This window comes from Dicentrarchus labrax, unplaced genomic scaffold (genome assembly GCF_905237075.1).
Source record: "Dicentrarchus labrax unplaced genomic scaffold, dlabrax2021, whole genome shotgun sequence".
NCBI classification, from domain to species: Eukaryota; Metazoa; Chordata; class Actinopteri; family Moronidae; genus Dicentrarchus; species Dicentrarchus labrax.
The window spans coordinates 9,228,871-9,240,610 of record NW_026136720.1 but is presented as its reverse complement, the minus strand read 5'-3'; the positions used below and the strand labels follow the sequence as shown (position 1 = coordinate 9,240,610).

At 41.3% G+C, this 11,740-nt stretch overlaps 1 protein-coding gene across 2 annotated transcripts in view; it reads right to left on the bottom strand.

The window, feature by feature from the left end:
* Nucleotides 1-363: 363 nt before the first annotated feature.
* banp (BTG3 associated nuclear protein) overlaps nt 364-11,740 on the bottom strand; it is a 35,273-nt gene continuing 23,896 nt past the window's right edge. For both annotated transcript variants that reach the window (XM_051383400.1, XM_051383401.1), the window contains exons 12-13: nt 5,712-5,852; nt 364-1,926 (exon numbers count right to left, since the gene is read on the bottom strand). In XM_051383400.1, coding sequence (XP_051239360.1) covers nt 1,810-1,926; nt 5,712-5,852 — 258 coding nt within the window. In that variant the 3' untranslated portion in view covers nt 364-1,809. The remainder of the gene's footprint in view (nt 1,927-5,711; nt 5,853-11,740) is intronic.

Sequence of the window (11,740 nt, the reverse complement as noted above, 5' to 3'; positions counted from 1 at the left end):
CAGAAGGAATGGGCCCACCAGTATATCCCACTAGTTTAGCTCAGCTTAGTGTATCATTTTACGGAGGAGTAAATTGACTTTAATGCTGTTTCCAAAGGAGACAGAGGAAAACACAAGTTGAGTGGGAGAAGAGGACTACGTAGGAGAGGCGGTGAGCAGAATGGACAAGATGAAGGAGCAGTGTAAAAGGGGTCAGAGACAGCAACAACAGACCGAAAGGAAACAAGAGGAAGCAGCCAAGACCGTGGATGTTGTTTTATCAAGTTCATTTTGTCGCCTGGTTCTTTCCTACACTCCAAAATACACTATTACATCACACTGAGCATGGGAAACTTCCCCAAACCAACACACAGCCTTAGAGTGTATCGCTTATCGCTTTTATTGCTGACTGCAGAGATATTCATCATTAGCGGAGCATCACTCTAACACAACAACACATTCTCTGTCTGTGAAAAACATAACCATGCAGTGAGCACAAGTGGGATTTTAAAGAAATGTAATTACAGTTCATAAACTGTTACAATGAGCCCAACATATTAATTACAGTCTTTTGACAAAAAGTCAAAAGACAGTCAGGATTGCTGACAATACAGTAGCATAATCCTATGGTTAGTGAAGTTGACATGATACATATTTTCTTCAAAAATAGTAAATAAATTAGCTCAACATGAAACAAGACCTCAAAACCAAACTATTATTTCATGCTCTCTTCAATTGTCTATTTGTAGTGGATGAAAGCAACGTCATGTCTCGGAAATCTTTGAAGCCATTTTGATGACCATGGTTGATGGACATAAAGAGAAAATACAGAAAAAAAAAAAAAACAAACAAACATAATAAAAACACACTTTTATGGCAACCACAAACATGTTTTATTCACATGAATGTATCTTTCACAGAGAAAAAACTGGGAGAAAAAAACAACTTCAAGGTTTCCTCGGTATTCTACAAGCCACTTGTACTGTCTACCACTGGCACCATCTCTTCTATTTCATGGTCTTCTACCTCCAAAATTAAAGCTCCCCAAAAAATGTCGGCATGTTACAATTAGATAAATCAAACAAATAAACAAAGCTGTGCGGCTAAAGCAATATGAAAACAAGCTGAGTGAAATAAAGGAAGGCAGGGCTCACAGCCGGGAGACATAGTATGGACTGTATCATGGAGAGTGACAGGAAACAAAATTAATCACAACCAAGAGTAGCTGTCCTCAGCTAAATCTACTTTCCGTTGCTGTCCACCATGACAAGTAATGACGAGAAAACGAGCGCAGTACTGGTTGTTTGAGGTGGGATTCAGGGGTTTTACAAACCCTCATGGGGGTTTTCAGGGTTAGCCAAGCAGCGTAACTCCAAATAACTCCGCTATTTTCCAAAGTTGATGTAAACAAGCGCGTGTGCTGATGAAGTGGCAGGGTGATGGTCTGCATAAGCAGCATCCTCCCTGGATAGACGATAATCCCACTGTGTATTCTGCGGTGGGCCAGGTCCTTCTGGTGATGAAAACACCAGAAAGACCACAGTTGATTTTGGAGTATCATAGTCTTTTCAAGTTCTCTGTGAACATTTCCACATTGAGACATCTGGTTGGCAATGAATTGAGGAGTTTGTAGGGGAAAACAGCACACACAAAAAAACGATAAAATGCTTCTTCCCTGTGTTTCAGTGACCTTCAGTATTTGTTAAAAAGGCTTTCCGACTTGATTGCTCGTCAGGCATTTGTTGACCTCAAATGTTGTTCCAGTGAGACTCATCAGGTCGTGCTGTAGATAGAGCAGAGTTCTGGGTTGTGTTGAACCAGACGGGGCTCTCAGGTGGCAACAGAGGTGACAATCTGGACGACCTCGCCGTTCTCTCCCTGCATGGCACCCTGGATGGCCTCTTTCACCTCCATGTCCGTCTGCAGGGCCGGGGCAAGCTCAGCAGCCTGGTGCACATGAAAGAGAGGAGAGGGAAGAGGTGATGAATGGGAAGACGGCAAGATCTTACATGTGAAACATTCACTAATTATGTCGCATACTGCTTGAGCTAATCCGTGTGTTTTTTTAAAAGTGTCTCTCCTGGAAACAAACAGATGCAGACCAAGCCATATTGCAGTCCCTACTCCCGTGTCACTGTGAGAGACAACCACAGTGAAAGGACCAAAGATAGAAGGAGCAGAGGAATGACGAGGGAGATTAGAGAAGAGATATATCTGAGAGAAGAAAGAGGACTGAGATAGGAAGAAAAGAAACAGAGTGACAGGTGGAGAGAGACTTGACAAGAGATGAGCTATTTGTATTTTAATGCTCCCTGACTGTCTCTCTGGTCGCTGTCAGACAGAGCGCGGTATTGTGTGGGTAAAACCCCCTTGAAAAGATGAGAGGTTCATGACTCAGTCCTGGATGATGACCATGAAGAGTGACTCACTCCTTCCTCGAATGCACGCCAAAGGTTTCCTCAAACACACCTGCAGCATTTAATCCTCCCTCCAGCCCAGCATGCTGTCACTAGACAACAGTACTGACTGGAGCACAGCTGCACCACAGCAGCACAATGTAACAACACATGCCGCTGACACACTGTAACTACCAGCAGTAAAGAGGCCAAGTAAAGCTCATATGGATCCATGTTTTTCACTGAACATTTGAAACACTGGACATGTTGAACTGTTGAGTGCTGGTTTCGTTCTCCCTTTAGAAATACTGATGGATAATGCTTTGAATTATAAGTATCAGAAGCTGTTTTGTTTTATAGTAAGTGTGCTTAAACTGGGCTCTTGGTGCTCTGTAGTCCCAGCTTTAGACCTGAGCTGGAGATAACACATCAAGATTAAGCCACAGATTATCACCAATTTGCAGAAATGCCCCATTGGAGTGCAAAAGTATCACTTTGTGTTGTCCCCTACTTCATCCAGTTTGTGTAATGGAAACTATTAAATAAAGAGAGAGGAAAAATGCAGAGATAAATAAATACAAAAGCCTAAGAAACTTTTCAAGAACTTGTATAAATGCTACCATATGTCTGGAAACAGATGAGAGCAATTCTCTCGATTCAACACTTTTCAGAAAGGGGGGAAAAGAACAGCGCTAACCTTCCTCTCAACTTTGAACTGAAAGTCAGCAATGTTTACACTCTCGGACATCAAAACCCAACTGTGATAATAACCCACCCTGTATCACCCTGACAGGCCAAGCCAAGTATCTAGGTGTCTTTACAACAGAGTTTTTATTTGCGGTTGCAGTTGGTCAATGCCACTCTGTGTCTTTTACTTTCTTTGCGGCGCCGTGTTTTAATTGCATGCATTACATATTTTGTCCTGTGATTGATTATTAGTTAGGTAGTTCTAGGCAGGTTGGTATTCTGTAAAGAAGAATCTACTTGAACATACTGGATGTATCTTAGCCCCAACCAATTTTCTTGGCGCATTAAAACCTAAATGGGCTTTACACTACATGCAACATTCACACACTGCAGAAGCTCCCATGCAAAGTATAACTAATCCCATTCACACACACTGATGGTACAGCATGGGGAGCAATTTGAGGTTCAGTATCTTGTCCAAGGACACTTCGACATGCAGAGGGAGGAGCTGCCAACATTGTGATTACAGCCACCCACAGCTGCATTATTTTGGGACTGAATTCTAATAAAAATCTGCTTTTTAAATATTGTTTGATCAATAAACACCACATTGTTAACAAGTGGTTTCACTCTGTCCATGCGCCCTAACTAACCCCAAACTCTACTCAACAGAAAACTGATGACTAATCAGACCTCTGCCAACTTGGTTAAATTTCTGTCAAGATCAAACATTAGGAAAAAATATGCTAAAAAATCTATTCAAACAAATCAGTTCAGTAAACAAACAGTTTGATTGCTGCTTGCTGTGCCATACAACATGGACCACAGACCTTGGAATAAAGTGCATGGAGTGGCAACCATGTATGATCCACACCCAAAAATATTTTAAATATCGGATGCTTTAATCACCTCTATGCTCACAGTGTCAAGGAAGCAATTACCAACTAGACAACTACAGACAACAAAAAGGACAACAAGACTGGGTCTTACTCAGAGGACAAAATTTCAACTAGGTAATAAAAAAAACCTGATACGTGGCTGGTCATCACATTTGCTCTCTGCATGTGTTGCAGGGAGGCAAATATGATCAAGCCCACTACAAAGTCTGCAGGGGGATCCATATCAGGAGAGGACTGGTATTTTACACAGCCATAAATCATTTGAAGTTCTCTCTGTTTATACTATAACAACGCAACAAAGACTCACATCAGGACTAGACGGTGCCCAGACAATTTGAGCATGGCACTTGAGGGAAAGAAGCAGTAGGGAGAAAACGTGATATTTAACATATTTGGGGAAAACAAAAAGCAGAGAGAACAATTGAAAAGTGCTGTTCTTTTATATTTCTTGCAGGGTTAAACTGACCACTTCAAAGGCCACAGTGCCATGGGCCTGTGCAACATCCTGATTCCACATGTGGATGTTGCTCAACGGTCTGAATCATCAAGGGATTTTAGCGGTATCTACTAATCACTACTCTTCACCTTATAACACTCAATCCACTCAACTTTATTATGTTAAATTACTGTTTGTTCAAACACCCGTCATAATGACTGAAAGCTAGGTGCACTTTATTTAAGTAAAATGATGACAACATGGGGAAAAGCAGACCCATTGTACCTGTAAGTAATTTAGCTTAACTGCACTCCTATTTCTATTTCAACATTACAGTAATTATGAATGAAATATTACAGGATATATTCTGCATCGTTATGAAGTTGATCGAATCATTACAGCACGAAAGAAGACAGATTTCAGCACTAATAAACAGACACTTTGGCTGCTAGTCAGCTCCTAATTTCTAAAAGAAGGGGGAAAAAGAAGAAAAGAAATAAAATACACAAAGGAAGAAGACATCTATGGATTTCTAAAATTGACAAATATATGATAAAGGACAGAAAATATCAGTTCTGTTTAAATCTTTAGGTAGACATTAGACATAAATGATTTTGTTACTCTTTTAACAAAGCATGAATTTCCACTTTTTTTTATGTCACAATTCTTTTTAGATTAAACTATTCGCACATAATTCTATAACATACACTGCAGCACCTTATAACATAACAATAACAAAAAAAAGGTTTTTGGGGCCTCAACACAAGCACAATGATCCACTGTTCCAATTGGATGGATGTATAGTGTTGAAAACTGAAATATGTGTAGGTGACAGGTCAAAACACAACCTTACTCACATATTTTAGTAAAATTGACCAAAGACAAAGATTAACTGGTCCTTCAACTTCTTTGCACTTTTTTTGGCTAATTGTTTTGGCTAAAAAGAAGACTGTCCTGGTTAGAAATTAAAGCACTGAGTTCAATCACCATTACTTCTACAAGTCAGAGAACTAAAACAGGCAATCTTCTGGCCTAGTTCTGAGTATACAGCACAGATTAATGGCTTCACTGAAGGCCTGATTACTGATACGTACATCAGATTGAGGAAAAGAGGTGGGGAAAAGCAGTTATTTATTATGGATTGGTTAAAACACAAACACATGTGTAGTGGGACTGATTTAGATTAGTACTAGGGTCTGTTTCACCTCAGACTCCAGCACTTGGAATGCTACCCAGTTACAAACAATCTGTGTTTGTGTACACGTGTACAAGGCCTGGAAGAGTTTGTGTTTTTGTGTGTGTGTGTTGTTTTACCTGTACGGCAGCTGTGTGATCTGCGACGGGTGCTAGTTGGACATACTGCACTTGGATGTCAGGGGGGAGGGGGGAACCCTCCACCGCTGTGGCCCCGCCATCAGCTGACGCCACCGCTATGAGCTGAGCCCCACGCAGCACCTGGGACAGGACAGAAGAACAGTCAACCCCAACTGACATTTTCAGTCCATTCTCAATCTTATCGTCAGTCAATCCATCACATAGAAGTGCGATAGTTTGGAATAACACCCCCCTCGTCAGCTTCATCCATCTGGGTTTAAAAAGCAACAATCTACAGTACACACCACTGGAAACAAGAACCAAATAAAAACAAATAACAGAAAGCCTCATTTATGTCCTATCAGATGTGTTTATGTTCTTTTATTGATTACAGCCATGAGTGTGTACAAGCATGGTGTCACACAAACACACCAAGTAACTTTGCGGCAAGGCAAGAGTCATGTGGTGGTATCTGAGTGATGAAAATAAACATTTTAGTCCAGCTTCTCATCCCACCCTCTGTTTCATCAAGTTGGAGAGGAACTTTATGGTCCATTCAATTCAATTATATTTTTACAAGATTTTTTTCCCAGGGATCCATAACACGATAAGCTAGTTAGGATTGATTTTTATTTTGATTCATTTCATCTCAGTGACATTTAGTCACATTTAGACAAAGAAAGAAAAAGGAGTTGGCAGAGTAAGGAGAGCGAGACATCGCAGAATCTTAATCTCCCACAGCGCTGAATGTCAGCCAGGCGACATTGGAGCTTTGCGGTTTCGACGCACTAATTACAGAGCAGCACAGCGCAGCTGGAGTGTTGTTGGGTATTCCTATAGTTTGTTGAGGCTATTCCTATAGATAGACTGCAACCACACACAGGATAGCGTGTGCCCATGTGTGTGTGTGTGTGTGTAATTGTACAAGTTCACACACATACATACACATGCTCTAGGATTAGCAGAACACTGCTGTTAATTTGGATATCATAACTCCCATGTGACAACAGACACACAAATTAACATACAATCATCCTGTCAACACAGACACAGACAAAGATGAATGAAGGGAAACATTCACTCAGCTTTGTGCTCGCATTGTCGTTTTGATTGGAGGTCAGAGACCACATTACTACCCTCCAGTAAAGCCTGGAGCGTTCCAATAGTACATGTCTTTGGGGGGGTGGGGGGGTTCTTTTTAAAAAAAAAAAAACATAATGCATTCCTACATGAACTGACAGCATGGTCTCATTTATATTTTTCCCCATTTCACAGCCTTGGACTAAACACAGGCCTCTTTCTATGCCTTCTGTCTGGCAGGTTTCACATGTATGTTGTCTTTGTGTGCTTTCTCTGTGATGTTACGTGAGGTCTCAGTCTCCAGCTTAGCCTTCCTCCAGCTGCACTTGGTCCTGGGACTGGCTGGGACATGCTCAACAGACATTAAAAATTTAAGGGAGAATATGCAAGCCTGCAGAAAAACCCAAACCTCACAAACCTCAATTACAGATGATGTTTGTTGCCCCCTAACCCTTCCAATCCCAGAGTCCCACACTGCCTCCTAACCCCCAGTCCAACCTTTGCTTTGATGTTCTGAGTTAGTGACAGGCCCCAAAGGTTCAGTTAAGCCCCCCCCCTCCATGTTACCCACCGGCTTGCCTCATCATCTAAGAGACTTTGCCAGTTTCACCACAAAATCTGCCGCCTCATCGCCATAATGCGCCAGGCCCAGCCGGCCCGATGGAAGCTATTAGTGTAAGAAGCCTGCCTGACTCACCCGATCAGACAACCAGGACGTTTTAAGCGTAGACATGTATCCAGGCTGAGCAAGCTAGACTCTTAATATACCAGGAGACTGTTAGAGTTGGGTCAAATGAATCATAATGTTTGATGACCCATAAAACATTCCTGATCAATTAGGACATTAACCCGGAGGGCTAGTACTAACGGTAATCATACAGTTAAAGGAACAGTTCGACACGTTGCGAAATCCGATTATTTGCTTGCTTGCAGAGAGTGACAATAGAAGATCGATACTACTCGTGTGCGCTAAATATAAAGCTTTAGCCAGCAGCCAGTTAGCTTAGCTTAGCATTAAAAACTAAGAGCAGGTGGAACAGCTAGCTTGGCTTTATCTAAGCTTGGGATGTCACGAGAACCGATATTTCAATACCAAGTTGATGCCAGTGTTTTGAAAACATGACGGTACTTGTTTTTCTGTAGTACTGTAAGTACCAAAGGTACCGGGAAACCAGTTTCTTCCGACCTGACGGTGCACCTCCTGTACAGTACAGTATTACTACATTTCTGGTATTGTGACATGCCTAGTCTAAGCTAAGCGTCTTCTGGTCCAAGAAAATAAGCGCATTTCCTGTCATGTCAAGCTATTCCTTTGATGCAAATATAGTACATACTTGAAGTAGGCAACATCCCAAAGAGACCAAATCCATGCCAACAATTCTCCATCAGTCAGTTCAGTGAGAATAGTGAGAAACCAAACGCACAGCCAGCTGTTACAGGTTTTTTTCATGGCAGACATCTATAGTGATTCAGCCTTATCCCCACACTTCATCACACTGTTCTCTTGTTAGGAATCAAACACGGCGCTGCCAACTGCTCATCTGTCTGCAGTCATATGCATGTGTACCTACAGTGTGTGTGTGTGTGTGTGTAAACTCAAGCATGATGATGTCTTCACTGTTCAACTAGTGTATGTAAGTGCAAAATTACCAGAGTTCAAGAGTTGCTATGGTTGATACTTGAGATCGTAAACCCTTGTCTTACTCAATTAGATTCTCAACCTCCATTTGAGAGCAGTTTGCATTCTCAGCTGTGAGGAGCAGCACACAGAGGCTCACAAAAGCATTTACAGAGTTGGAACGGTGTGTGAGATCTCTGCAGCGATTACACAGGAACTTCTCGGGTCCACATCCTGTCCCACGACTCGCTTTGTCAGAACATCTCGTCTCCACTGTTTGGGTGTAATACTGTCATGCTTAGCTTTAAAGTATGACTCAGTTGAAAACAACCAATCTATGCTCAAGAGATGCACATCCACCTCAAGGGAGATGCCCAGATAGACAGATGTACTCAGAGGAGAAATTTCAGCTTTGTAGTATAATACTCTTCACTAATGGCATAAATTATATATTTGTTGTCTATGATTACCGCATATAAAACACTACTGAGTGTCATTAAGGGATTCTGTGAGCACTGATAATAATTACCTCTCATTCAGCTAATAGGACATAATCATCATTAAGATGGTTGGCAATTACGCAAAAACTAAAATGATTTCAAAATTGTATCAAAGAAAGATTTTATGAGGTAGAAAAGTATTCTGCTTGTAGATTAGGTGGAAAAATAAGCAAATGGAGATTGTTTGTAGAAACTATTACACTATGCAACAAGGTGAGACATTTTTGAGGAGGCTTTCTTGGACCAGACAAGTCCCCTGATCGTGGGAAAACTTGACAGCCTGGCCTTGATCGCCCAACTGCATCAGTTTTCAACTGAGCAGAGATGAGTCACTCAAAATGCAGCCCAATATATTACATTTGACGTATCGAGCTCAATTTGTCAGAAACATGGGCCATCAGCAGGTCTTAAGTGTATTAGTTACTGTTGACCTCAAAGTTTTAGGGATTGGGACCTCTAAATTATCAGTGCTGTCTGGCTGGCTGGCCAGCTGTGTGCTGGAGGTCCAAAGAGCAGAGCAGACAAGTAGGATTAAAGGGCTATGATACTGCAGCACTGTACTGGAGAAGAAGAGCACCGAACAATCGAGAGCATCTTAAATCCTCTGCAGGCTTTTGCAAGTTGCCATGGCCTTGAGAAAAAAGGGAAAGAAAAAAATAAATCTTTTTCTGATGCTGTAATGTTTTCAGTAATGAATTCAGGACACTAAGAAACTACAGCAATGAGAGAGGAAAGACACAAATATGAACAACAACAGCAGCTTAAAGCAAAAAACATTCATGATTCCAAGACTAAAAGACAATAACCAACTGGATAAACAAGGCTTTGTTATGCAGCCATCATCTGTGCTTGTCTGAGGATTCTAAAACGTACTTTCTCTCCTTTCACTTATGAAACTAGTTAAAGAAGTTGAATAAAGAAGGCTTTAAGAACACATGGGTTGTTCAGAAATACAACAATGCCTCTGAATTTCCGTCTCTATCCTTGGTAACCGTCTCAGAGTAACGCATAAATCAGGAAATATGCTTCCACATTGCACATACTTAGTGCAGACTGGCATCAATTCCCAGGCTCACAGGAGGTCTCAGTTTCACTCAGCTGTGCATCGGCCTATGCTATGAGTCACCCACTTAGATTATTTACTACACCCTCACTGTAATCAAAGTACAGAGGAATCCCCAAATAACACAAGATCATCCTTTTAGAAGATACGAAAATCCATACACATAAGGTTTTTCTGTGCTCTAAGAAAAGAGAGCCACACAAATCTGGTTCCTATAATTCCCAAAGGAATACCTCCTCTTCTTCTTTCAGATCCGAAAAAAAACAAAACAAACCAAAACAGGGAAATGAAAAAAAAAACATTTGGACTTTGGAGTGGCTGGAACTTCCTCTCAGCTTCACAGCCGTCAACAACATCTGCAACTGCCAACCCTGGACAGATGTCTAAGCAGAAACACTATCTCCGGGTGGGTAGGTGGGGTGGAGGGAGTGGGGTGCGGGCTAAGGCCTGGCTGCGACTTGGCTGTAAAGATGCCCATAGACACAGAGGGGCTCTGACTGCTTGTTTAGTGTAGACTGGGAAAATGGAAAATGAACAAACTGGCCTAAATATGTCTCACTGCAGTCATTAACAGTTACATATGCCTTTTATTTTACCTCAGAGTCTGAGAACTATTCTGATTTCAGCTGGGCCCGGCTCATAATATGATTCAACAGACAGCAGTGGGCTTGTGATACAAATCAAAAAAATGGCTTGAAAGTTGAAATGGAAGCCAAACTGTATTATGCTTTGTTCCTCTATGATTTGTGAATTTCCTCACTTATTTGCAGTTATAGGTTCAGACTTTTGACAAGTGATATTACTATGGAGCACTGACATATCCACTCCGGCCTACACATTCTTCTTTAAAATACATCCTTATTATAAATCTGTATCTCTCACAAGACCCCTGACCTTATAACCTGGCGCACTGCTTCCCATCTCCACCCACACCCTGACACTGTTTCTAAACCAGAGCTCAACACCTGCATCCAATCAAACCCTCCCCTTGCATCCTTTGCTCCACAACTCCCACCAGCAGACTGGGAGTCAGATTCAGACAGGGCTCAGAGAGGTTTTACGACAAAACCAGCTTGACTTGAATTCTAATCCAGAACCAGCAAATCAAAGGGGGACTGATGACAAAAATAACAGCCATAATTACGAGTCAGGCCCTTTAAAAGCGAAAAGGAAGAAAATTCCACTGAAGGTTTTTCTCTAGCGCAAATCCAAACTTGGCCTGCATAATTGACGAAGGCATTTTTACAATGTCGGTAAATTTCATGATTTAAGATGATGACTTTATCGTGTTTCCAATTATCGTGTTTAATTCAGTGGAGCCAGAGGAGTTGATATACACAAGTTGTAAAATTCAACTAACACAATATCACACTGCACAAAATACCCATCTTAACAAGTCATTTAATATAGTAATGCACATTGATGAAGGCCAACACATCTCTTAAATCAAACTGACACAACTGAAGTGGTACATGCTAGTCTGCTTTTATTCCTGGCAATCCCCTTTAAATATCCAAAACAAATACAATGCTTTGGAAACTAGATTTTGACACGAAACATGTCCAGATGACCTAAGACCGACCTTTTAAGCAGTACACAAATCTCAAACCTCCCAAACTCAAATGCACTCAGCAACTTTGACAAACTACTACTATACGTCTCAGATCTGCCATGAAAGACATCTGTTATCTTACATCAGCATGTAGCACACTAAAGTCTTTAACTCATTGAGACATCACATCTAGATAGTCACCTCTACAGCTGTCGG